The sequence below is a fragment of the Agelaius phoeniceus genome, chromosome 24 (genome assembly GCF_051311805.1).
Source record: "Agelaius phoeniceus isolate bAgePho1 chromosome 24, bAgePho1.hap1, whole genome shotgun sequence".
Classification (NCBI taxonomy): domain Eukaryota; kingdom Metazoa; phylum Chordata; class Aves; order Passeriformes; family Icteridae; genus Agelaius; species Agelaius phoeniceus.
This window is the reverse complement of record NC_135288.1, coordinates 3,085,220-3,112,586: the sequence shown is the minus strand read 5'-3', so window position 1 is coordinate 3,112,586 and position 27,367 is coordinate 3,085,220. Positions and strand designations below refer to the sequence as shown.

The 27,367-nt window shown below is 46.0% G+C and overlaps 2 protein-coding genes across 2 annotated transcripts; both read left to right on the top strand.

Annotated features, from left to right (window-relative positions):
- Positions 1 to 54: 54 nt before the first annotated feature.
- On the top strand, positions 55 to 15,034 carry EXOSC10 (exosome component 10). The gene is made up of 25 exons (XM_054647846.2): positions 55 to 224; positions 1,748 to 1,884; positions 2,290 to 2,413; positions 2,891 to 2,995; positions 3,383 to 3,548; positions 4,274 to 4,385; positions 4,646 to 4,721; positions 4,884 to 4,994; positions 5,417 to 5,560; positions 5,877 to 6,067; positions 6,794 to 6,950; positions 7,504 to 7,652; positions 7,909 to 7,959; positions 8,650 to 8,761; positions 9,427 to 9,477; positions 10,019 to 10,097; positions 10,268 to 10,389; positions 10,688 to 10,783; positions 11,411 to 11,485; positions 11,963 to 12,050; positions 12,174 to 12,247; positions 12,798 to 12,978; positions 13,435 to 13,496; positions 14,188 to 14,261; positions 14,828 to 15,034. The coding sequence occupies exons 1-25, from the start codon at positions 96 to 98 to the stop codon at positions 14,856 to 14,858; spliced, it is 2,697 nt and encodes an 898-aa protein (XP_054503821.2). The 5' UTR covers positions 55 to 95; the 3' UTR covers positions 14,859 to 15,034.
- Positions 15,035 to 17,472: 2,438 nt separating this feature from the next.
- On the top strand, positions 17,473 to 25,637 carry SRM (spermidine synthase). The gene is made up of 8 exons (XM_054647810.2): positions 17,473 to 17,739; positions 17,877 to 17,997; positions 18,217 to 18,309; positions 19,729 to 19,882; positions 20,583 to 20,666; positions 20,965 to 21,110; positions 23,205 to 23,327; positions 24,449 to 25,637. The coding sequence occupies exons 1-8, from the start codon at positions 17,594 to 17,596 to the stop codon at positions 24,464 to 24,466; spliced, it is 885 nt and encodes a 294-aa protein (XP_054503785.1). The 5' UTR covers positions 17,473 to 17,593; the 3' UTR covers positions 24,467 to 25,637.
- Positions 25,638 to 27,367: the final 1,730 nt, after the last annotated feature.

Below are 27,367 nucleotides of genomic sequence, written 5' to 3'. Positions count from 1 at the left end.
CTGCGCTCCCCGCTCTTCTCCGCTCCCCCCTTCCGGCCGCCAGCGCTGCGCTCTCGCGACAGCGCCCGATTCTCGCGACAGCGCCGCGCGTCAACATGGCGGCAGCCGCCCGTGAGGGGAGCCCGGACGCGCAGCCGGGCAGCTCCAAGACGCCCCCGGGCATGGAGGGAAGCATCACGATGTCAACCTTGCCCGGGCTCGACAGCCCCGACGCCTTCGTCAAGGTGCGGTGGGAGAGGGGCAGGGAGGGCGGGCGGGGCACTACCGCTCCCGGCGTGCCGTGTGCGCTCGGGCCATGCCGGGAGCTGTAGTCCTGTCCCGCGGGGGCCGCGTGGGGATCCCAGCCGGAGCGGGAGGCGCCCGTAGGGTGTCCCCAGTGCCAGAAGGAGGATGTGGGCCCGGCCGGCGGCTGCGGGGGCCAGAGAGGTGTATCGGGACCTGTTACCGGCATGGGTCGGGCCCTGGCCTTGTCAGCCACCGGGGATTCCTGGAAATGCCAAGGAATGGGGACCCTCGTGAGGGCTTGTTGCTATGAGAATTGTCCCCGGCCGTATAAATCGCAGCCCCTGTGTGTTTTACCTGCGCACGATGCTGATTCCCGAGAGGAAATGGCTGCCAGATCCCAAATAGGATGCGTTGCAGGGATTTGGGGTGTTTTGTTAGAGTAATAAAGTAATTATCTGCGTTCCTGTTGATGTAGAACTGTAAAATATTCTGAGTTGTAAGGCTCCCACAAGGATCATCCAGGAGTCCAGCTCCTGGCCCTGCACAGACAGCCCTACAATCCCACTTTGTGCCTGAGAATTATCCTAAAGCTCCTGGAGCTCTGGCAGCCTTGTGGCCGTGGCCATTCCCTGGGGAGTCCGTTCAGTGCCTGATCACTGGAGGATGATCACTTGTAGTTCTATAATCCTTTAGTAGCTCTATAGTGAAGTTTTTGGACTTTCATTATTTAAAGCTGTCTAAATGTGAAAAACGCCAATCACTTGTTTTTAAAATTTTAAAAGTTTCATAGTAATAAAATGGTTATAAAAATAGTAATACAATTAGAGTAATAATAATTTGGACAATTTGAATTAGGACAATATGAGACAATAAAAACAAAGAGTTATGGACGTCTGGGTACCTTTTTTTTGGGTAGCACGAGCCCGAAAAAGGACCCGCATTAACAGAGGATTAACCCTTAAAAGCAACAGCCTGTTGCATATCCATACACCTCATCCATGATGCATAAACTCCATTCAAACACAGGATTCTGTCTGGTCAGTGTCAGCTTCTTCCTCTGAATCCTGACAGTGCCTTCAAGGCAGGAAGAAGTTCGTTTCTCCTGATAATGGAGCAATAAATTCTCTTTCTCTGAAAGATTCAGGTGTCCTGTGGCTGCTATCTCGCTGCGAGTCCTTTCTTTAAAAAAAAAATCCTACATAGCATCGTTCCTATTTTAACATTTTTTATAACCTAAAACTATATTTAACACAGTACTTAAGAGAATTAATACAGCATTACTTTCTAACACAACACATATAATATTCATTTGAATATTTGCAAAAAGCCAATCATAAAACACATGCATTTTTCACACTAAATAACTATGTGAAGTTACTCCTGGTGGAAAACCCCACCATTACCACTCATTAGAACCACGCAGTTCCAACCAGCCAGGCAAAGTGCATTTGAATCAAAGAGCATCCTGAGTAAACAGAAACAAAAGACTGACAAAAAGCTGATAACGTTGTTTCTTGCACAGTATGCTCTGGGCACAGTGGTGGCTGCAACAAAGGCATCCAACGGGCTCCCCCAGCCTGGAGACGAGTACGATTTCTACTGCAGCTTCCCCGGCTTCCGCGCCTACTGCAGCACGCAGAGCGACCGCCTGCTCCGCTGGTAAGGGCCCTTCTGCACCTCCAAACCACAGCCTAGCCCCTTCTTTGGCAGCTTCACACTTGCCATAGGGAAAAAGGTGCTTTATTTCACACAGCTGGTTTTAGCTGCGTCTCTAGCACTTGGCAGCTGAAGTGGTAAAGCTTAAAGAGGGCATTTTGTTATATTGCCGTGAGGAGCTGTGCAGAGAGGAGCACCTGATACTGTCCATTTTAAAAGTCATGTTTGTGAGAAACTAATTCTAGCACTTTAATACTGTATAGATGCTTTTTCTATTTATTGCTCATGTGATGATATCTATAATTTGATTTCAGACTTTGAAGTGTAGTAAGTGCAAGAGAATTGGATGTTTTAGTGTTTAGATAGCCTGCTTTCAGACTGCTGACAGCTGTGCTGTTCTCTTGCAAGCATGAGCCAGGTGATGCAGTACCATGGCTGCCGGGGCCTCATGAAAGATTCCAGCAAAGTGACAGGGCTGGAAGATAAATTCGATATGCTGGTAGACTCCAATGATGTCATTCTTGAAAGAGTGGTAAGCAAATTATTTCTGCATGTGGTTCTTAAAAAGTGTTCTGTTGCCACAAGCTTTCTTTTTTTTGTTGCAAGAACTTTAGTGGCACAGCTTCCACAATTAGTCACTATTTCCTCAATTTTATGTATTCCCTTTTTATTTTAAAAACCCTTCCAAATGCTAGGTCAGAGATCACAGCAGCTAAAGTAGGTAGGCCAAGGGGAGGGAAGGTAATATGGGATGTGTGAGGAAATGAATGCAGCTTGACATAAAATCCTCTCAGCCCAAGAACATGTCTGTACATTTGAGAGTGCTTCTCTGAAGAAACTCTTCCCCCTGATCTTCAACATAGTCCTCCCATTTTGTCTTGTGTTGCACAGAATCTGGGGGAGATGGCTATGGAGGTACCTACCTACGTGACTTTCTTTACTCAGTCTGACTAGAGTGTCTGAGTGTGGTGATTTAACAGGTGTTTCACGTTGTTTTTCTGGATTTTAGAGTATTTTATTGGATGAAGCATCAGGAGTGAACAGAAACCAGCAGCCAGTCCTGCCAGCTGGGTCACAGCCCCCACAGATGATTGTTTCCAGCTGGAACCGTAAGGTGAGGCCCCCATGCTCACTTTGGCTGGGTTGGCTCAGCTGTTCTCCCAGCCACTGCACTACCACTTCTCCAGTGGAGCTGAGCAGTTAAATGTTCCCTCGTGTTTTTTCACACATTCTGAGTACCTCTTCCTTTTTTTCCTGTTCATTCAAACTTGGTTCTGAAATCTTTGTGCTTTCAATTGCCATTTCAGTTTCACATGCTCAACAGCCTTTCCTGTGCTTATGAATTCAGGATCTTGAGTCCCAACTTTTTTTCCTTACTGAAAAAAAATTACTCAATTCTAAATGTGGGGTATAACTCCTCCTCTGAATATTGGATCAGACTGAGGAAAACAATGTCTGGTAAATCATACTGGTTTTACCTCTGGGGTTTTTTTTTTAATAGGCAGGGGAATTCCACAAAAGATCTCAGTCTGAAACATTCCGACTCCTTCATGCCAAGAATATTTCTCGACCACAGCTGAAGTTTCGTGAAAAGATTGACAATTCCAACACTCCCTTTGTACCTAAAATTTTTATCAAACCAAATGCTTTGAAGCCTTTGCCTGAAGGTAAGGGGTTTATTTCTTGGGGGTGTAATTTGTTGCAAGTATTTGACACAAGCCTGTCCTCACAGTCTAGAGGAGGAATCACGGACTGTAAAAACAAATAGCAGGAGATGTTGAACGTTTGGGTGATCTTGGTGACACTATTGTTTCCATATATGTCATGTCAGGCTAGGTCAGCAAACAGCATCTTCTTGCTGGTCTACAGCAAATAATCTGTTCCAAACAGATAATCTGCTGCTGCTTTTTACCACCTTGAACATACATGAGAGTCACATTTGCATGAGAAGTCTTGCCTAGTCTAGTTGGCTTTACAGATATTCTTTCAGCTGGGTGAGCTGCACTATGTGTATGGGGAGACCTACCTTTGGTTTTGGTGCTTTGTCAAAGCTGCTGGTAACACCCTGTCTCAGGAACACATTCTGCTGCTCCCAGTTCATCTGTATTCTGCACTGTTGTACTTTCAGTAACTGGGAAGGATTGAAAAGTTTTTCTGAAGATTTTTCAATTTCCATCCAAGCTTTTGAGCCAAAACCACCTCGTGTCTTCCTAAAAACAGCCAAGTAACTGAGTTGTTATTTCAGGTACAAAATGACAACAAAAGCAGCAGCACTAAATTGAGATTTTTGCTACTTTGTAAACTCTTGTGGTGGGTGGAGGGGGAGATAGTGGTAGGCTGAGAACATGTTATGTGGGGGACCTAGTCCAGTTATTCCATATTGGTTGTTCAGCCCTCACAAAAAGTGGACGGCAGAGAAAGGAGCGCCCTGAGGACTTGGATGTGCCAGCTGCTTTGGCAGACTTCATACATCAGCAGAGGACGCAGAAAACTGAGCAAGACATGTAAGAAACAAACCTGCCAGCAAGGTGCTTGGAGTCCCCTGGGTGAACCTGTGTGCTCAGATTGTGCTGATGCTCATCATGTATAACAAACAGTTCTGCATGTGTTTGTGTCCACACTACATTGTACGTGGTTTGCATTAAACCTCTGCTTAAAAAGAGACAGAACAGGGAAACTACCATAGCTCTCAAAGCCTCTGTGCTCTGTCCTCATAAAGAGGACTGGAATTTAGTCTGTGCTTGTCTCTTCCTGATTTCCACAGGTTTGCTCACCCTTACCAGTATGAACTGGAGCATTTTTCTCCACCAGATGAAGTTCTCAAGAAACCTGAACTCCAGGTTGGTGCCCACTTTAATTTTAAACTACAGATGTAGTACATTTTAAGCCATATTTGACAAATTTCAGGTTGGGGGGTGGAGGTTGGGATTGGGAGTTGACAGTGATTATTTGGTTTATTATATCATGTGATTATACCATGCCTAATTCATTTGTTCTGCCAGATGTACAGGCCCATTCAGGAAACACCCTGTCATTTTATCACCACACTGGATGAGCTGGTAGAACTAAATGAAAAGCTTATGACTTGTAAAGAATTTGCCTTGGACTTAGAGGTAATCCAGTTGCATTTTATATTTAGAAGTTACATGTGTATTTTAGGAGATAGGAGAAAATTATATTCTTCTCATGGGGGCGGTGGGGGGTGGTTTTCTCCTGGTTTCTGTACTCCCTGACATGAAAAGACAGTTCCTGACCCCTGATCTGTCTGATATTATCTTGAATTAAACTGTGTCAGTATTAGAAGTTTTCCAATGGCAGGGCTGGCTGTGCACTTAGTGAATTTGATCCTTCTTTCAATTAATCCTGTGTTTTTAATGTCATCTTAGTCACTGCAAAGAGAAAGTTTGCTCATCCAGTGTCTCTTTGTCTCAAATAAGTCCTTGTTGCTCTTTCTTCCCTCACTTAGAATGCCATTTGTTTTATAGCATTGTTTCTGTAATGAATCCTAGCTTACATCTCTCTTCCCTGTTTCCAGCACCATTCCTACAGGACCTTCCTTGGCTTGACGTGTCTGATGCAGATTTCCACCAGAACAGAAGATTTCATCATTGATACCCTGGAGCTGCGCAGCGACATGAACATCCTCAATGAGACCTTCACAGACCCTGCAATTGTGAAGGTCAGCTGCAAAATTCACCAGATTTTCTTTAAAATTAGTATTATTGTTGTTTTAGTTTAAGCTTTCTTATCATTAAAATCACACTGTGTGCTCAGTCTTGATCACTTGATTCTGCTTGCAGTATAATTTGTTCAGGAGCTGTTTCCTTGATGTTAGTAGTGAATTACTTGTACAGATGCACTTATTTAGTAGTTCTACACTTGACAGTAAAAAACAGAGAAAAGAAATCTAGAACACATGAGTATGAAAGCACAGCACTACCAGCCTGGAGTAGAAATGTTCTTTGCATCATTCCCAAATTTTTATGCATTTCAAGGTCCTTCATGGAGCTGATTCAGACGTGGAATGGCTGCAAAGAGACTTTGGCCTGTACTTGGTGAATGTGTTTGATACTCACCAAGCTGCTCGTCTCCTCAGTCTTGGCAGACATTCTTTGGATCACCTGCTGAAGCTGTATTGCAATGTAGATGCTGACAAGAAATACCAGCTGGCTGACTGGAGAATACGGTAAGAACTGCCCCTCAAATGGGCTGCAAGGTAGCACCTCTCCTTGTTTGCATTGCTAGAGCTTCTGCTTGCAGGACCCATAGTTATGGCTTAGTCTCAAAGTGAATGAGCACAGCTCATTCAAAGCTTTTGAGTGTTACATTTTCCCTCAGTTTTTTTAGAAAATGAGTTCTTTTTGGAAAGATCTGCAAAGATGAAGTAATGAAAATCTGGAAGCCCGCTTCTTAGGAGCAGTTCTTAATCACCACAGTGTTACAGAGACAGTCTTTGCTCCTCTAGTGCCCCCACAAAAACATTTCATCACCTGTGCCAGGCAGAGCAGATGGTGTTGGAGCAGTGATCTTGACTATGCAGGTGCACCCTGCCCACCACAGAGATCTCAAGTCTACTTTTGTAGGCTCTGCAGAGAGAGGAGGGCTATGACAAATACCATGGCAAGCAGTTCTACCACATGACTTAGCTGCACAGCAGTCCTGCTCTTCAGCACACAAACAAGGATGTGAACTGGAGAGTGCACAGCATTTTACTGCTGCTCCCTAACCAATCCTTCAGTACAAAAACGGATTTTCTATGTTAGTTCTTGGTATATCTCATATGCATTTTGCCCTAATATGCCTTTTAAGAGAAAAGTAACAGTTTTAAGAGAAAAGTAACAGTTTTAAGAGAAAAGTAACAGTTTGGCAGGGCAGCTGAAATATGTTGGTGTAATTCTGGCTCTTTTTGTAGCCCTTTGCCAGAAGAAATGGTCCGGTATGCCCGTGAGGACACTCACTACTTGCTCTACATCTATGACAAAGTGAGGGAGTTGCTGTGGGAGAGAGGGAAGGAGCAGCCCACACAGCTGCAGGTTGTGTGGCAGCGCAGCAGGGACATCTGCCTGAAGGTAAAGCTTCACCTGCTTTGATTACCTGCACCTCTTCTATGTATTTTTGTGTGTCTGAAAACATCTGTAGACACTCTGACTCAATCGTGTGCAGACACTTTCACTACCCATGGTCCCTGGATTCAGATGCCTTCCTGCTCTTTTTTGAATGCTAGTATTCCATGGCCTCACAATGCAGTCAGCTTGTGTTTTTTCTAAGAGAGTTGTTACATTTCTGGTTCTGCTGGATGTTCCTAGAAGTTCAAAGCCTCACTGGAGTTGCATTCAACTATATTGTGCCTGTGGAAAACACTGTCTATGAAAGTAGGCTTTGTGGGATGGAGTAAAGCTGGGTGATAGTAAAGCTGCTCCTGGATTTGATGAGGGTGGATTTCCCCTAACAATGGATGAGATGTGTGTTTTTCAGGAATAGGCTCCTACCAATAGTTTAGGATAAAAAGCTCAAGGACACATTGTACCAAAGTGAATTTAGTCCCCTGATGTCCGTGTGAGATTCTGTGTCTGAGAGAGGCAGAACAGAAAGCTCATGAGTGCTTCTTCTTTTCCTATCCAGAAATACATCAAGCCCCTCTTTACAGATGAATCCTACCTTGATCTCTACAGGAGGCAGAAAAAACACCTTGATACCCAGCAGCTGGCAGCATTTAGGCTGCTGTTTGCATGGAGAGACAAGATAGCACGTCAAGAGGATGAGAGCACAGGGTAGGAAGTCTTTTGTTATGGACACTGACTTAATGCTTTAGTAAATCTCCCCTGAGATGGGACAACTTTGTTACCTCTAGAAATTACTGTGCTACATCAGGCTGCTGCTTGTTACACAGAGGTTGTTATGTTTCTTTTATTTTTAAATTGTTTCATCGTCTCAGACCTTGTAATGGGGGCAGAGTTGTATACTTTGAAGGTGTTTTTAATTGTTTTGAACATTCTGTTACATTTATGCCACCTCTTTGTGTTGTAGGTATGTGCTACCAAACCACATGCTGTTGAAGATTGCAGAGGAGCTGCCCAAGTAAGTTTTGTTCACACTGAAGGAGTCTTACTTGATCTTAATATCCAGCAAGTCATGTCCAAGTGTGTAATTATCTCTGCAGTTGGTCCCTTCTTTCCAGCTGTCAGTACTGCTTTTCTCTATAGTTGTTCAGTTTGGAAGAGAAATAAATAGCAGTACTCCTTCAGAAGGCTTCAGATGTCTGGGATACATCACTTGGATTGTATTGCACTAATAAACCACTTTCCTTTGCATTGCTCTGTGTTACACATTCCCTCTGAGATTCCTTCACTTTTACAGAGCAAGAGAGGGGTGAGTGCCCCCAAAACTTATTTGGATTTTTATTGCAATTCCTAAAGGAGTGGGGAGGGCAAGGGACATATCCCTTAAAACACCCAATTTATACAATATTTTCCTCAAACATTTGGCACTCATCACCTAACAACCATACTTGAGAATAAAGAAAAAAAATACATCTTTAAAGGCAGGTCTGCTGCCTGGCTCAGCTTTCATAGGTGAATACTGAATGAAATGATGATGAGGAGAGCTGACTCCTCATCTGCACAAACCTGGTGCAGAATTTCATCACAGAGATTAATCTGACTTTTCTTGCTCTGTCACACTCAGGACAGTGGTTATATCCTTTGAATGCAAATGCCCAACCTACCAGCCATAAATCCAGCCCACTGAATTTTCCTGCTCTCTCTGCAGAGAATCCCAGGGGATCATTGCTTGCTGTAACCCTGTCCCACCACTTGTTCGCCAGCAGATTAATGAATTGCACCTGCTCATTCAGCAGGCCCGAGAGATGCCTCTCCTCAAGGTAGGGGTAGCTTGTACCACACAGGAGATGAATCACTGGCATCCCTAAGCCAGGCCCTGGAGCTGAATGGGGACCTGTGATGATGTGTATGCTGAAGTTTACTTTTTGAACACTGAATTTTGTAGTAGAACTGAAAGATATGGTGTAACTTCTTGCCTGTCTGCTGTGTAGTGGCTTACACAAGGTGTAGTTTCCTGGAAAACTGGAGCAGTAAATGAGCAGACAGTTCTTGAACAGAATGCAGTTTGTCTTATACTGTACATCACATTTGCCTGTGGGAACAAGAACTGCACCTTGTGGAGTTTGCTGGCCATGTAAATGGACTCATAAATATTGTATTGTAAATATTGGACTCATAAATATTGTATAGCTCTGGTGAGGCAAAAGAACCAACCTAGGTGTAAGAAGTTAATCAGTTAAAATATATCAGCAGCATGTTGATATTCATGCAGCTTTCATCCTCAGTGAAAAGAACATGTGAGCAAGAACGTGCCCTCTCTGTGTGAGGTGTTTGAATGTATAGCCAAGTGCAAACACTGCAGGAGAAGAAGAAAGTCATTTTATTATCCTGCTAGCTTGTGATAAATGTGATGAAAACATTGATAAGGTGGCCAGCCTAGAAGAAAGAGGGCATTTAAGTGACTGACCTTTCTCTCCCATTCTAGTCTGAGATGACTTCAGCAGTCAGGAAGAGAGCACCTCTACCCAACCCTGAGGTATTGTTTGCATTGTGTTTTTACCTAGTGTCTTAAGCCTTAAACTTGGAAACAAATGTATCCAAATTCTACCTGCTAGTGAATTGCTTCTCTCATCCATTTTACAAGTTTCTCTGCTTTAGCTTAATGGTACTTTTTTGTGCCAGATTCATAATATTACCAGTTGTTAACTGATATTTTACAAACCACCATCAAGCAGCACTTAAGGTTTCATCAGCAAACACTCTGGCTGCTGGACAGTTTCATGTGTGTTGGAATATATGGACTGAGCTGTAAGAAGAGAGCTTTCAGATAATTTCTAAGGCTGACTCTTCTCTCTTGTCATGTACATCAAGTACAGCATCTCATGAGCTCATGGTGTTTGCACAGGTGGCATTTGATTCCAGGTGCAGTGTGCTCTGGCACATGAGCTCCACTAAGAATATTCCATCTCTGAATTTCATCCCTTTTTTTTGAATTTTCATTCAAGTGTCTCTGCAGTATGTGAAAATAATACATTTGTAGTGTATCAATGGTGTTTGTAATTTGAATCTCTCTGCAGAAGCTGGAGAATGCCCTCTTTGGACCACATGACAGCTCACGGATTCCTATGGATGATTTTCAGAATAACTCTGCCTTGGGTAATTTAGAGTTAACCTAAAAGCTGTGCTAATAATGCAATGATGGAGCTTTGACATGGGGAAAATAAGCAGTCCTGAAAAAACCTTCAGGGAAACCTCATGACACAAAAGAGCAGTAAAATACACTAAGAAAAAGACTCTAATAAAAATTTTGTCTCCTTTTCATGCAGACCCTGCACTGGTTTTGGAAGATGTTTGTCTCTTTTCAGACAGTGAGAGGACAATGGATATTCAAGATAATCAACCAGAGTCAACATGTCTTGTTGCTACTACCACTGTCAGCATATTCAGTGTAAGCAGGATGTTTGTGACAGTGTCAGTATTGAAATACTAGAAAACAGATTGAAAACAGATTTAATAACCTGATAAAACTGTGTGGAAGTGTTGAAAGAAATAAGGTGGGAATGCATGGCAGTGGTACTGACTTTTGACAGCATCAGGCCTGGCTTAGGAAGGTTGGTCCATGTCTCTGGAGGGTCACTGCTGGCAGTAGAATTTCAGAGTGAGAAGCAGCATGGCATGAAATGGCAGGAGCCAAACAAAAGGAATATTTGTGTTAATATTTCTTCCTTTTTTTCTTTTCTTTTAAGGAATGTGATGAAAACAAAGGAAATAAGAGGACTTTGACCGCTGCACAGAGGAAAGCTCAGCTAATAATGGAGTCCTTTGAAAATCCATTTAAAATGGTAAAAGAGCCCAGTAGTGGGATTCAAATTCCCCAGTGCAGAGGATGCCCTGAGCTTGTTTTTCAGGCATATCAGAAGGGCTTGACAGAGCATCAGCTGCTGCTCTCTGACTGGAATTAAGGGATTGTCCTTGCAAAGACACCTGTGTGGACTTGTTTTCAAAACACATTTAAATACCTCTTGGATACAAGTCTTTCTACATAGTAAACAGACCATTCACCATGGGTTTTTTAAGCTAGTTTTAGGTTTTTCAGGTTTTTCATCTGTCCTTTATGGCTAGGATTAGTAAGCTGATTCTACTCTTGTAATGAATCAGAAGAACAATAGAATACTGTTGCACATCTGGAGTAGTAAATTACCAGAAAATAATATAAAATTTTTTTCTGGTGTGCAGTTGATGGTTGGTCTGTTGAGGGTGTTTTGGTTTTGTGTGGAGGGGTTTTTAGTTGTTCTTTTTCTTTAGTATTTCTCTTGGCAGTAGCTGTGGTGACTTCTTTTTTCCCACAAGGTGTTCTATCTGTAGAATATTTCTTCAGATGTACTCACTGATTTACAACAAAGTAGCATTTTAGCAATGAGCTAAATGTTCCATGCTGTTTAAAGCAAATTTTTTTTTCCTTTCTACAGTATCTACCTCCAGAGGAGAATTCTGCCTATGTCTCACAATCTGCAAAGTTTGACCCATCATCAAAAATTTATGAAGTAAGACTAGTGCTAAAACTTCCTGCCAAGTAGTACAAAAGAAACAAATAAGGAGTTTATTTTCCATTGTGAGCCTCAGCAATACAGATATTTTTTTTTCTCCTTGGAGACTTCTTGAGAAACTTAACGTGTTTCTCTGACATTTGTATACTTTGAAGAACCAGGGATTAGAGACATTCTCCTGTATAGTCCCTGTCTGTCAAAGCTGAAAACTCTACTGAAAGTATGTGCATTTGTTCTTGAGGCTTGTTTGTAGCTTTGAACTTTTAAAGCATTTGGTTTTACTTCACATGGGGCAGCAGATCTTAATCTCTTTTACAGCTGAATTTGATCTTTTGTACTCTTAATGATCTTTTGTACTCTTAATGAGTACTCTTGTACTCTACATGCACCAGCATGTGTTAGCAAGTTTATCAACAACTTCTTGCCATGAAACCTTAAAGAAAGTGTTTCCAGGTAATATTTTCTTCATTGCAGATCAGCAATCGATGGAAGTTGATGAGTCAGGCACCAGGACAGAAGAAGCCCAAGAATGAAACCAATAAGAAAGCAGCCCAGCAGTCAGGTACAGCCATTCTTCCCTTCCTTGGTGTGTCTTGAGACTTGACACAAGCTGCTCTGCTTGCTTTTTCTAAGCCCTGGCTAACTCACTCCTGCTTTTTACAGTAATGCTTGTTTGTCTCCTTAGCTGCCCATGTCCAGACACAGAAGTTGAATAAAAAGCCAGCCCAGAATGTTGTGTCTGTTCGCCAGCAGGCCATGGTATGTCACAGAATTCCTCCTTCCAGCCATTGCTCCTCTGGACTGCTATAACATAATTCAGAATGAAACTGAGCCCTGTAGCTGAAATACCTGAATGAGAGTGTTTTGATAGTAATCTTTGTGTGGTGCTGCCCCAGGTGTAACAGCAGGCTCCTGTTAATTGTGCTGTGCACATCATCCCATCCCTCCATGTGTGCAGTAGGGGATGTTTTCCTACCACTGCTCCTCACTTCCCTTAAGGCTCTTCAGTTGTTCTGCACAGGTTCCCCCAAATATGCCAGTGAGGCCACAGCAGATCTCAGCTTCCCATATCCTCTAAAATGACAATTTAGCTTTTTATAGAAGTCCCTACTGTGAGGTAAAAAAAAAATTAAAAATAGCAGTTTAGGCCCCAGGAAGAGCACAGAGATTTCTCCCCATGCTATTATGGCCAAAGGCAAGAGCAGGCACTGAAGCCTGGCTCCATGGGGCAGTCCATTTGCACAATGAGTTGTTTCATTCTCCTTTCTTCAACTTATCCTTTTTTCTATTCTGTGGGTTGCTTTCATAGCAGGAGCAAGCTAATAGGAAGAAGGAGAGAGACACAAGTGAAATAGGAGCAGAAACAGGAGCAGAGCTGCCAACGCAGGAAAGGAAACGGCAGAAAAAAACCCAGCAACCAGAGGAGCTGGAAACACTGAGGCAGTTTACCCCCTTTGATTACAGCAATTCCAGCTTCAAAGTGTTTGCAGGTAAGATCTGATCCCTTGCTGGAGTGTTGCACACTGGGAAAATGTCACCAGCAGAGCCTTGAGAGGGCTGTGTGAGTGTGGATCCAGACTGTACAATGTGCTCACCTTATAGTGGGGAAATAGTTCAAGAAATGGACTTGAGGAATGTACACTTCAGTATTCCTTTTCTGATTTGGAAACAAAATCCTGCAATAATTGGCCAAGTGGGTTGTGGATCTGGATTTTGCTTCTTTTCTCTTATCTGTTTAATTGGAGCCAGGAACTAAGAGGCAAAGGGGATTTGACTCCTTTGTAATAAAGGAACTATTCAAAAACATCTCCTGCCCTTAAAAGATTGTTCTGGATTTTACTGTGTGGGAGACTGTAGTGAAACCTCCATATCATCAAAGGAGCACTGTGGAATGCATTGTTCTTTATAGAAAATTTTAGTAACAGCTTCTCTCCTCTGTCTCTTAGGAGGCAGCAAATCAAAACAGTCACCACAATTTGATCCTGCCAAGCAAGCTTACACAGGCAAGGTATGGACCTGTCATGGAAGGAGGAACAGAAATGGGGGTGACTGTATGTACCCAGCCAGGGGCTCTCTGGGAGGGCACATGATATTTTGTGCACCTGCAGAATGTTCCCTAACAGCTGCTGAGAGGCAGCTTCCAATCCCAGGTTCATTATTCTTTATTTCTTTCCATTCAGGAGGAGATTCCTTGGAGTCCCTCAGACTCTCTTGTTGTTTCCCACCTATTCATACATTGCTCACACCCCTGTGCCTCTGTACATCACAAGTATGACATTTGGATCACAGCAAACCACCAGGAATTCCAGTTCTAAATTAAATTCTCAAAAATCACAGGCATTCCAGTGGTTCCAGGACATGTCAGCTTTGCATGTTGCTCATGTACCCCTCCAAGTACTGTTATTAGAAACAGTCTCAGCTCAGAGACTTTTTTACTTAACTTATTGCTAATTGAGATTGAAAAGAAGAAAAAACCCATAAACAACCAAACCATGGCTTAATGATGAACTGACACAACGTTTTATGCTGCCTTTTATGCATATTTAGGGAAGTCAATGAGCAGAATTCTGTGAAATTGGAAAGATCTGGCAGCACATGGAATTTCTGTGAAATTGGAAAGATCTGGCAGCACATGGAATATGCTTGGGAGGAACCTCACTGTAGTGATGTTTTATTTGTTTGTTTGTTTCTGTGTGCAGAAATTTGCTGGAACTAACAAACTTCAACAGTCTGGAAACCGGAGCATGTCCTACCTGGTGGGGAAAGCTGAAAGGTGTGGTTTTATTTATCCTGCTCTCATCCAGCTGGATGTTTGCACACCCCTGCCCCAGAACCATGGGCAGACCACAGCTATTGCCCTCTGCTGCTGTGGGAGCTTCAGCATGTTCAATGGAAGAGCTTGCATCACACCCTGACATCAGTTTAAAGGACAAAAAAAAAGAAAAAAATCCAACAATTTAGGATTAATGCAAGACAATTAATGGAAAAATTTAGATTAATGCGATGACTGGGTGGAAGGTTTGAAATGCTGAGGTAAAAGTTTGTGTTAAAGGATGTGGGAGTTGCTTTCTTTCATCAGAGATAGGTGGAAGTGGAAAACATCTGCCTGGCTTGGGAGGAATAAAAGTACTGCCAAGTATGAACATTCTTATTCTGAATAGATACTTAGTGTTTAGTGTACAGCTTTGATTATTGTGTGTTACTTAGTCATAAGGGCAGCCCTGGAGGGAGAAGGGTGCTCTGCCTCAGGACCCTCTCTTTCTTGATAGAATCCTTGTAACATGGTTGGTTTTCAATCTTGAGTGAATTTAAAGTGGTTTTTTTTAAACTCTTTTGCAGGGGTTCGACACACCACTGGCCAAAGAGATAATTTTGGTTACAGGACCTGTGGGAGTTGCTGCTGAATGAAACAGTCATCAAAAGTGTTGCCACCATGGGAAAGCAAATGCCAGTCATTGATCAGTTTTTGTACAGGAAAGTTTTTAAAACCATTAAAATCCTTTTTTTCCAAAAGGAAAAACATCTCAATTGATGTCACTTTTGTTATATTCACATTGCTTTTTTTTTTTTTCCCTAATTATACTCACAGTGTTGCTTTGTTTATAATTTATGAAATTATAATTATAATTATAATTTTGAATTATAATTATATATTCATTTGAATTGAAATTATAATTATAATTTTGAAAATTTATCCTGTGTCCTCAAACACAATTAGGCTAAACTTGTCCCTTCTTGGAGCTCAAACCCCAGCAGTTCAGAGAAGGAAATGAGGCCAGAGTGTCTTTCATGATAGACCTTGCTTAAAAATTGAACTGCACAGCTCATCTCTTACAATACAAGGTAATACAGAAAAAGAGCTTGTTTATCTCACAGTGCTGGTGTATTTTAATGGAAAGATTGTATTTTAAGGAAAAAAAAGAGGTATAGGAGACCAATGGTTTCACCATGAAGTTCCAGAATGAAAGTAAGAGCAAAGAGCATTAGGCAGAAGGGAAGAACATGGGTTGGCAGTGTGGTGGTAGGGAAAAGGTGGAGGGTTCTGTGCTTCAGCTGAATCTCTACAGCTAAACTAACATGGCCAAGTTTTAAATACCCACAGAGAGTTACCTTTAATTCTTTGTAGAAAGAGTATCAGAAACAGTATCATCAGTACTGGATGGGTCAGTGACAGTTTATTCTGATGAAGACCTGACATTTTAACAGGGCTTTATTTTACAAAGACTATGAGGAGACTTGAGATTTAGTTTGTTTTCAATCTTTTTCCCTGTTTCTGGGAAATAATAGGGAGTGGAAGGAACACAGGAGGGGTTTTCCTCCTTAGGTATCTTAGTGTGATCAGTGCTGACTAAGCATTGTAATGGTAGAACTGAGTCTCTTTCTTGTAAAATCTGCTTGCAGGGCTGAATATTGGAGAATGTTTTTGTAAAGAGGCAGTTAAGTAGCAATTGTCTCCAAGTGCATTTGCAAGGGCTGCCAATTCCCTCCTTGTCAGCTTTACCAGTTCTTGTTATTTCTTTAACTTGAAGAACAAGTAAGTGTCAGCAAAAGCCCCATTGGTCCAGGGGATATTAAAATCTCTGTGGTTTAAATCCTCTACTTTAAATTCCAAGGAAAGTGACATTTCAAGGATGATCCTAATTTTAGTCTTTTTCTGTTTTCCCTTTATGAATTGCAAAAGGTTTTAAAAATGTCCTTAATGGAAGTGACTAGCAACTACATCCATGCTTTATTCCCTTGGTTGTGCCTGTGCAGCTGGAGCACTGGAGTCTCCCCTGCTGTGAGGTTGTTTTACTGGAGTTAACCTACTCTCAGTAGAACCTTGGTGCATTTCTCCCAAAATCTGCTTCTCACAGAACACACCACATTCTGTAAGGCCACTGAGCCCTCACCTGGGCCCACCAGCACTAGAACTGAAGCTGCTTTTGCAATACCCACAGAACCATAGGATGGGTGAAGTTGGTAGGCACCACAGCAAATCATCTGCTCCAATCTCCCTGCTCAAGCACATGGCACAGGATTGTGCCCATCTGGAAAATGTCCAGTGAAAAGTCTCCACACCCTCTGTGGGCAATCCATTCATGTCCTTGGTCACCCACATAGGAAAGTTCTTCCTCATGTTCAGCTGGGACTTCATGTGCATCACTTTCTGCCTGTTGCCTTGTGTCCCAGTGGTTGGCACCACTAAGCAGAGCCTTAGTTCCCCCTTCTTGGCATTTTCCTTTTAGACGTTTACACATTCACGAGTGCCCTCTCACCCACTCACTTCTCGATGCTAAACAGGCCCAACTGCGTCAGCCTTTCTCCTTGAGAGATGCTTTCACCAGCCGTCCTCGTGCAATCCAGCACCATGCATGCTCATTATTTAAACCATCCCAATCAGACTTTTCGTCTTCCCGAAAACTGTTCGCTGGCGGTTCCGCAGGCGGGGCGGAGCGGTGCTGAGAGCTCGGAGCAGGGGCTGTGGCGGAGCGGTGCTGAGGGCTCGGAGCGGTGCTGAGGGCTCGGAGCAGTGGCTGGGGCGGAGCGGTGCTGAGAGCTCGGAGCAGTGGCTGGGGCGGAGCGGTGCTGAGAGCTCGGTACGCTCGGGGCTGTGGCGGAGCAGTGCCGAGGGCTCGGCGCGCTCGGAGCAGGGGCTGGGCCGGAGCGGTGCTGAGGGCTCGGAGCGGTGCCGAGGGCTCGGAGCAGTGGCTGGGGCGGAGCGGTGCTGAGGGCTCGGTGCGCTCGGGGCTGTGGCGGAGCGGTGCCGATGGCTCGGCGCGCTCGGAGCAGGGGCTGTGGCGGAGCGGTGCCGCGGGCTCGGCGCGCTCGGAGCAGTGGCTGGGGCGGAGCAATGCGGTGCCGAGGGCTCGGAGCAGGGACTGTGGGGGCGCGGCGCGGCTCGGGCGCGCCCTTTCCCCGTGGCGGCGGGGGCGGCCCCGCTCCGCCCGCCCGGCGCTGACGCGGCCCGGCCGTCACGGCGGCCCCGCCAATGGCGGCCCGCGCAGGCGGGGGCGGCGCGGGGCCCTGCGCGCGGCTCCCGCGCCGGTGCGGTCGGGCGGCGGCGGCAGCCGAGCGCAGGTGGCCCGGCCCGGCGGCGGCCGCTCCGCTCCGCTGCGGTGCGGGATGGAGCGCGGCGCGGCGGCGCTGATCCGCGAGGGCTGGTTCCGCGAGACGTGCCGGCTGTGGCCCGGCCAGGCCATGTCGCTGCAGGTGGAGGAGCTCCTGCACCACCAGCGCTCCCGTTACCAGGAGATCCTCGTCTTCCGCAGGTGCGGGAGGGCCGCCCGGGGCGGTGGGGGGATGGCGGGGCCGGTCAGCGCCACGCGGTGGGGCCTGGCGGCGCGGAGAGGGGGCGGGGGAGCGCGGCCCCGGGCCGGCTCCAACCCCGCTTCCCCGCTCTGCCCAGCACCACCTACGGCAACGTCCTGGTCCTGGATGGGGTGATCCAGTGCACGGAGCGGGACGAGTTCTCCTACCAGGAAATGATCGCCAACCTGCCCCTCTGCAGCCACCCCGACCCCCGCAAGGTGAGCGCTCCCCAGCCCGCACCTCAGGGCTCCCCCAGCCCCCGCAGGGCTGCCGGGGCCTGTCCTGGCCGGAGGGGCCGGCGGGCTCTGGGCCCCGCGGTTCGTGTCCGGGCGGCACGGGCCCACAGGGCTTGCACGCCGTTCTCCTTGGGCCGTAGAGCCGAAGTTGCCGCGGGCCGAGCCCGCTGACAGCCCACGCTGTGCCCTCTTCCCTGCCAGGTGCTGATCATCGGCGGCGGCGACGGGGGAGTGCTGCGGGAGGTGGTCAAACACCCGACCGTGGAGTCCGTGGTGCAGTGCGAGATCGATGAGGTGCGTTGGGCTCCCGGCAGCTCGGGGCTCCTGGGCGGGCTGCCCGGCAAGGCGAGCCCGACTTCACATCATCCACGGGCGCTGCGCCTTCACCTGCTGTCTCTCGTCAGCACCAGGCGCGTTTGCTGCCGGTTCTGCTGGCGTGACAATGACAGCGCCACCTCTCTTTGCCTTACGAGTCATCTACGTGGCAGCTGGCTGCCTCTTCTGTGTGATTTCTTTCACACACATACGATTGAGGCCCTTCCAGGCAGACGTGGGCCAAGCACGGGATCTGGAGGAGTGCCCTGGCTCTGTGGAGGTGCTGCTTTTCCCTCTCCTTCACTGCCGAACAGAGTGCTCCTGGCAGAGGAGGATGGTTGCTTGGTTAGGCAGTCTCTTGCAACCAAAATGAGGAACTAAGCAGCAGGGATTTGCTTCCGTGATAGATGGGCCAGTTGCTTTAGAAATGGTCATCATTTTCTGTCTAGTACATCAAACTTGGAAGGGAGGAAGTCACTACCAATTAGAGCATGTTGAGGCTTTGCCTTATTGATAGTGACTGTCAGGAAGTGGGTATCTGCTGAGAGTCAGCCTGTGCCTGGTAACCTGTCTGCTCACAGAGGCCTCCGAGTCACAGTTGGTGTTAGGATGTGGGCTGCTAACTCTGTCACACCCCTGAAGTTTACTCTTTTCCCAGTCCTCCTCTCAGCCAGTTTTATTTTACTTTACTCAGCCTTTTCTCAGAAAGTTTTGCTCGGAGTAAAGCTCTGTTAAGAACAGGAAATACTGCTATATGAGATTGTGTGCTCTGCCTGCCAGCTAAGTAGGCAAACGTCCCTGATTTTAACAAACACTGCCTGACACCAGCATTTTTTTTTTGGTTTTGCCAGCTGTGAGAAGCTGCTAGTGTTCAGTACAACTGCTGGGCCCAGGGCAGTGGCTGCCTAACAATTTTAGAGAGAAAACTTTATCTTACAGGAGGATTGATATCATGGCTATAGTGCAGAGATGGGGATATTTCTCATCTTGCATTCAGAAACCTGCTGGCATGGTTTTACTTAGGAAGAAAATTTGATTTAGCTGAGATCACCTATGCAAGTGATGTTCTGTAGGAAGAAGAAGGAGCACAGAGCAGTCTGACCTGTAATCATATTTGCTCAGTTCCTCAGGGAGCTTTTGAAGCTGCAGGTTTTTGTTGAGTTTGGCATAGACAGAACAACAGTGTCACTGAACCCTGAGGCTGTAGCAAAAGGCTGAGAGTAGCTTTGCTGGCTGAAGATGCTGGCAGCTTTTGTGGCTTTCACTGGCAAATCAGACTTGAGCTGAAGGTACTGAAGGAAATGACTCATTGTGCTGTTCTTCCAGTCACAGCTGCACAGCAGCCTGAGAAGCAGCTTCTTGTAAGCCTCTGACCCCCTTGTGCTCTCTGTGTTGCAGGATGTGATCCAGGTGTCTAAAAAATACCTCCCAGGGATGGCAGTGGGCTATTCCAGTGCTAAGCTGACATTGCACGTGGGAGATGGTTTTGAGTTCATGAAACAGAATCAAGAAGCCTTTGATGTGATTATCACGGACTCGTCTGACCCCATGGGTAAGAATTCCAGCCATAAAAGGGCACTGTTTTCCACACACCTGCTTCATTTTTTTTTTTTATTCTGCCTACCTCTTGGAAGTTCTGCCAGCCTGCTGAGGATCCTTTCAAGTGAAAAGACTGTTGCCAACTTGGTTCTTTTAGTAGGGAAAGGGAAGGATGGAAACCATAAAATTGTATCAGCAGGCCTTCAAGCCAGCTGTTACATTTCTCTCCTCAAAATTCAGCTCCAGCAGCTATTTCTTCTGGCAGAGTTGTTCCCTGAGTGCAGCAATCCCATGCTGGAAGGGCAGCTTTGCACATGTGCCTGCTGATAAAGCAGTGGCTCACTCACTGCTGGTGCAGCCCCTGCCCTGAAGATAGCTGGGGTGAGGCTGCTGTATTTCTGAAGGGGGAAACTGAGGTAGACAAGGACCAAATGTAGATATGGCACCTCATTTTAGGAACCCATCAACAAGTCTGAGTCACCTTCAATCTTGCCCTAGTCAACACAGAGAGAGGTATCTCTAAAAGGCAGTTTGGAGCAGGAGTTCTGCTTTAAAAATGCTCAGTGAAGCAAGAGGCAGCTGCTAAGTCTTTGTTTAATGGGGGACCTGGGCTTGCTATTTAGCAAAGCTAAAATCCTGACTGTTTTGCCCTGCTAGGTGCAGTGTGGGGTTCACCTAGGCTCAAACCTTTTCTTTATTTACCTTTCTCCCAGGTCCTGCAGAAAGTTTGTTCAAAGAATCTTATTACCAGCTGATGAAGACAGCCCTGAGGGAAGATGGGATTCTCTGCTGCCAAGGTGAGGATGCTGCCCCTGGGCAGAGGCTGATGCCAGTCCTTTACATACCAAGAGTGAGGCACAGAGGGGACTCTTCTTGGGCAGATGTGATGCAGGGAGTGAAACATGTCAGGTAAAGCAGTGGTTTTGATCCATGTCAGCTCATTCGTTATTGGACTGTGCTTAGCAAAACTGGCATCAGGGTCTGTGAAATTACAGGAGCTGGACAGGTTGAGACTTGGAAACACTGCTAACCTGGCACAGCTCTGTGCAGAGAAGAGGGGCAGCTCTCACCCACTGCCTGCCTTTCTCCCTGCAGGTGAGTGCCAGTGGCTGCACCTGGATCTCATCAAGGAGATGCGGCAGTTCTGCAAGTCCCTGTTCCCGGTGGTGGAGTACGCGTACTGCACCATCCCCACCTACCCCAGCGGCCAGATCGGCTTCATGCTCTGCAGCAAGAACCCCGTGAGTTCCACACACCTCAAGGGTCCTTTTCCTTTCCCTACAAACCTGCCTGAGGCTGTCCCTCGCAGAACTTGAGCTATGGCACTGAATTCTCCCAGCTCTGGGGGCTCAAGATTCTTGAATTCTCGATTCTTGAACCCTATGAGTTCCAGGCACCTCAAGGGCCCTTTTCCATTCCCTACCAGCCAGCCTGAGGCTGTCCCTTGCAGAACTTGAGCTATGGCACTGAATTCTCCCAGCTGTGGGGCCTCAAGATTCTTGAATTCTCAATTCTCGATTCTTGAACCCTGTGAGTTCCAGGCACCTCAAGGGCCCTTTTCCTTTCCCTACAAACCTGCCTGAGGCTGTCCCTCGCAGAACTTGAGCTATGGCACTGAATTCTCCCAGCTCTGAGGCCTCAAGGTTCTTGATGGGCCCTGGCTCTGCCAGCCCAGAGCTCCAGAGCTGCAGTGCAGCCTGCTCGGTGCTGAATGAAGTACAGAATTGACCAATTGCTTTAAAAATGGTCATAATTTTCTTGTCTAGTACAACAAACTTGGAATGGAGGAAGTTGCTACCAATTTTTTTAAGGTTTTGGTTTATTTGATGGTGACTGTTACAAAGCAGGCACCTTCTGAGAATCAGCCTGTGACTGATTTTATGATAACTTATCATCCCTAAAGATAAGTGAGAGAGGAAGCCAGACCAGCTAGAGAGTGCACCTGGAAGCACAGCAAACCTTCAGGATCTCTGTTTTCCCCCCCAAAGAACACTGACCCTCACAGAGGCCTCCAAGTGAGAGTTGGTGTTAGGATGTGGGCTGGTAACTCTGTCACACCACTGGAGTTTACTCTTTTCCTATTCTTCTTCAATGTGGCTGAAGGGAAGTCCATGCCTCCCCTGAACTCTCTTCTTTGCTCACAGAGGGGAAAATAAAAGTACCAAAGTCACCACTATGCTCCTGGCATCATAATTCTGCTGCATGAAAGGAACAAGTGTCAAAGAAAATAATATCTAAGATGGAGCTGGACAAGCCAGGGACCACAGGACAGATTTATGCAGCATCATGCTAGACAAGGAAACTGTCCAGTGTTTTAAGATGGTTTTTAGATGATGTTTAAGATAATGTTTAAGGTTTAAGATGATGTTTAAGATAATGTTTAAGGTTTAAGATGGGTTTGGGGTGCCAGCATTGCTGCTGCTGCACATGGTTAACCAGGGATGCTGGCAGCATGCACTGTGCCCACCATGGATTCTGCTTTGAAGAGCAAAGCCTTGTTCCATGGATGCTCAGGCACTCTCACACATCTGGCCCATGGCTCATGCAGTCTGACCTCATGCACTGGCATCTGTGCACAAGTGCTGGTCCCAGGAGTTACAGAGCACAAACCCCAGCCCTTGGTGCTGGGGCTGTGCAGAACCTTTGACCTCATACTGGAACAAAATGTTATTTGTTCTCCTGTGAGTCATCTCAGTTCTCTGCCATACATCAGGATGCCTGTCACACAGCCTTTGGCTCCTTATTTGTTATAAATGAATATTCCAATTTAATAATTAAGGATATTATTAAATAATCAAAATATAAATTTGGAAAAAGCCACAAGCAATTTGACTCTGAGCCAGGCCATCAGAGTTGGGAAACCCAGGATTTGGTCTCTATTGCACCATAGTCCCTGTGGGTCTCCAAATGTCATTTCTAAGGGGTTTGTTTTATACAGTCTTTTGGGCTCTGGAAGGGGCCCTTCTTTAGCATATTTTAGCATATTATTGTAGCTTTTCTTTCTTGCTGCCACATTTCCCAGAACCAGTGGATAATTCCTGGAATCCCATCAGGTGAAAACTTCCTGGCATTGACTTCTGACAATGCCTATCAAATGCCTCCTGCTGGGGTCTTGTCAGATGAAACAATCCCTTGAAATATCATCTCTGGAGACATCATCTTCCTGGTGTTTGAATCTCCATCCTTATCTTGTAGCCTATTACTGCTTGTTGCCCAACACCGCCTTTGTTCACAAAATGCTGCGGTTTTAATTTCCTTTAGCGCTAATTATTTTACAACATATATTACATTATCCAAATAGTCAGAGCTCCTGACTTTGGTTTTTTTTTTTGCAGAACACAAATTTCCGGGAGCCTGTGCAGCAGCTCTCACAGCAGCAGGTGGAGGAGAGGAGTCTCAAGTACTACAACTCTGACATTCACAGGGCAGCATTCATCCTGCCAGAGTTTGCACGGAAGGTAAGCCAGACTCTGCCACAGCTGCTCCCTCCAGGGTGAGATAGGAGTGGGAGTACACAGGACTGAGGATTTCTTGCAGTCCCAAAGATTTCTGTGGGCAAGTCAGAGCAGGACAGCATTTTGTACGACAGAGCAGAGTATGAGTCAGTCAGGGAAGACGAGAGTTCATTTAGGAGCTGTTCTTGGGGCTCATGTGCAGATCACTCCTACTTCACCTACCAAAGCCAGGTCCAAGATGATTTTTACCAGCAATTCAGAGGCAGGCACTTATTCACATCCCCCTTTGAAAGGGAGCTGGGAATAGTCCATGCAAGCTTACCAGAACCTTTCAGTCTGGGGCCACAAACTCTCTCCAGCAGCCTCTGCCAGGTCTGTGGACTGCACGAGGCTTGCTCACTTGTAAAGTCCCAGACACACTGAAGGGAAGCCCATGCCTCACCAGAACTCTCTTCTCTGCTCACAGAGGGGAAAATAAAAGTATCAAAGTCACCACTATGCTCCTGGCATCATAATTCTGCTGCATGAAAGGAACAAGTGTCAAAGAAAATAATATCTAAGATGGAGCTGGACAAGCCAGGGACCACAGGACAGATTTATGCAGCATCATGCTAGACAAGGAAACTGTCCAGTGTTTTAAGATGGTTTTTAGATGATGTTTAAGTTAATGTTTAAGGTTTAAGATGATGTTTAAGATAATGTTTAAGGTTTAAGATGATGTTTCCAACCCAACCTATTCTGTGCTCTTCTGATTGGCGTTAGAGGCAGAACTGGTGTTTCCCACTGGAAAGCTCCAAAAGTCTCAGATAAAATGTGCTTGATTTCTAGCACAAATGAGAGGGTAAAGAAGGGATGCTGCAGCATAGATCAGTCTTGCTTCTTGAAGGATGGTCTGTATTTCCACATTATTCCATCATATGCCCACTGGGCTGCAACTGCAGCTTCCAGAAAAAAATTCCTTAAAATTTTAGTCATTAAAATTTCAATTAGAATTAGAATTAGAGTGTGGTAGGGATGAAGGCAAATGCCATAACTGTGTTGCAGAGGAGGTGATTCATGTTTCCCCTGCAGCCTGGCAGAGCTGGGGCAGGTCCATCCTGACATTTGTCTTTGGCTCTCTGCAGGCCCTGAGCGATGTGTGAGACCCTGAGCTGCTTCCTTCCTCCAAGCTGGACTCTGAGATCATCAGTGATGTGGCTGGGATCTTCTCAGCAGACTGCAGATTTGCTCTCCACTGTGTGGGATTGTTTAACCCTTGGCCAGCCAACATTCCCTCTGATGTGTTAAGGATGATGGGGCATAAGCCAGATAAGACTATTGAAAAGGTCCAGTGACTTAATGCGTGAGGTCAAAACTGTTCTTTCCAGTGCTGGAAATGTAAGATGTCTTTTTTCTTTCTCTCTGCACCCATTCTAAATTCTCCCATCCCAAGCACACTCCACACCCCCCCAGCTGATGTGATGTATTTATAACTGACACATATTTCTGTCTGGTGGGCTGGGAACAGTCCAAAGGGTCCCTGACTCAGCCTTAAGCACAGAGAGAGAGAAAGAGAGAGGGAGCTTTGTGCACAGTTAGCTCACTCTCTCCTCGTGGGAGCTCCCTGCTGCTGACACACTTGGACTGGTAACAGGTCTGAGCCTTTGCATCCCACTGCCCTCCTGTGACTCCTGCACTTCTCTGCAGCACAGCTGGAGGAGTCACAGTGCAAAGTGTTGCCATTCACAATAGGTCTCCCTCCAGCCCTGATGGAGTAGCAGTATTAAACACCAGCCAGGCATGCTGGCAGCAGTCCTGTGGCTTTTTTTTTTGTTAAGGTTGCTAATTTTTTTTAATTGGCTGGAAACAGAAGTGCTGAGGTGCCAACAGGCTGACTACTGTTCTTACCTCTGCCCTCAGAGAGGTTCCAAAGAATGTTTATCAATATGGTGACAGGTGAGATATATATATATATATGTATATGTGTGTGTATATATATATATATCTAAAAAGCAAACCTTAGCTGCATTGCCTGATGTTCAGTACTGATGCTGGGGAGTTGGTTGTGCTGACAAATCTCTCATCTCAGTCATGCTGAGATGCCTCAGGCCTGGGTGTTTGCAAGTCCTTAGGAGGCATCGTTATTTCCAATGCTGCCCCCAGATGCATAAATTGTTTTTCATTGTCCACTGTAAGATGGAGCTGCCTTCACTTCTTTACTTCTGTTCTGAAGATTCTGTCCCCCTGCACCGTGGGAATCACCCTCCCAGCACAACCACTGTGCCATTGTCACTCCCTTGCACTCAATTAAACACTTGGCTCTGGTTAAGGTGACATCAACGTGGGTCAGTGTTCTTTGGGGGGAAAACAGAGATCCTGAAGGTTTGCTGTGCTTCCAGGTGCACTCTCTAGTTGGTCTGGCTCCCTCTCTCACTTATCTTTAGGGATGATAAGTTATCACCAAAATTAAGCACTAAAGATCCCATTACATATTTTGCATTGTAGTGTAGCTGCCCCATAGCTCCTCCAGCTGCTGTCATCCTCTGTGCTGCAGACTCAGTCCCTGCTATCCAAGCTATTCTGCAGTCCAAATGCTGCCTCTGTTACAGTTTTCCAGGTGATTTTCCAGCTGCTCTCAGGTAGTTCCTGTCAGTCCTGGCCCCACTGAGCTGCACCCTCTTTTCCTCTGCAGAAATGGTGGTGGCTCTGAGGGCTGAACACTGAGCTCCAGCTGAGCAGGCTGGGGAAAGGCACTGGGGGGCATCAGGAAAAGACAAAAATGCTCATTCTGAGAGACTTTTCAGCTTGGTGAGAGAGAACTGGAAGAAGCAGACTTTAGCAAGGATTGGGATTGAGCTTTGCCGTAATAGGGACCCTACAGACAGTGTAGGGTCCGGCCACTATGTTCCCACAGCAAAGGATTTGTGGGGTCAGTACTCTCCTGCTTTCTTCTGTTACTGATGGGAATTAGCACTTCTTCCCCAGTATCTCCTTCTGCCACCATTATTGGTACAGTTTCTTTGGGGTCACAAGGGTTTGCAAAGCATTGCTGAGCTGCAGAGCTGAGTCTGGGTCTCTGTGTTCTTGAGGTGAGAAGCTAACACCTATTTTTCTCTTAGTTGTCTGGGTGACTGTCTTCTTTCTCACACACAGTATTTCTCACAAATAGTTTGGTTTAGTGAGGCATTTTCATTGCTTAACTCCTGTGTTTTTATAAGGAGGAGAGCAGAGCCTGGTTCTAGCTCCTCCTGTTTAAATTCCTGTGGGACTTGAACCTCACTTAGCCCTCCATCCTTGACAGAAAATGAGCTCTGACACTTTCCCCTAGAATGGGAATCAAGACCAGGACTATAGTCCAGGAAGGCCTCAGAGCAGCAGCCAGCTGGTAACAAGTTCAAGCCTTTCACCCATCCTTGGTGAGTACAACAATGCCCAGGAGGGAAGGAGCTTCCTCAAACCTGTTGTTGGACTCCACACAGGTAATTATTCCTTCTGGTTCTTTGAGCTTTCTCCAAATACGTGAGTTCAGCGAGTGGCCAGTGATGAGAACAGAAGACAAGACTGTTTCCCATCCAAGTCACACAAACTCAGTCCACAAGGCCCTGTATGATTTCTGAGTGATTCCAAGTCACTGTTCCCCACAGACAGCTCCAAACGTGTGAGAAGGCAGAGATCAGTGCCTGAGTCAAGCACTCACATGACTGCAGCAAGAGGGGGAGCAGGGGCTTGTGCAGCTGTGGCTGATTCCATCTGAGCAGCTCTGACATTCAGGACTTGAAAATCACCCCTGTGCTGAGCACTGCCACAGGTCTGTGTGCCCTGTGAGCTGCTGGGATGGTGTTTGGCACCTGCAAGGCAGTTGTGTCTACAGATGGATCATCCCTCCCACAAATTTGTGTCTGAGCTGTTACGCTGCAGGATGTGGTGGCCAAGGGATGCTGAGGCTTCAAGAGACACTGAAATTTGGGTAATGGTCAGCAGGAGGAAACTGTGGGGTCTCATCTAGAACTGAGCACTGACCACTTTTGCAGTGTCTCTAGGTGGGCAGCTAAAATATTAACCTT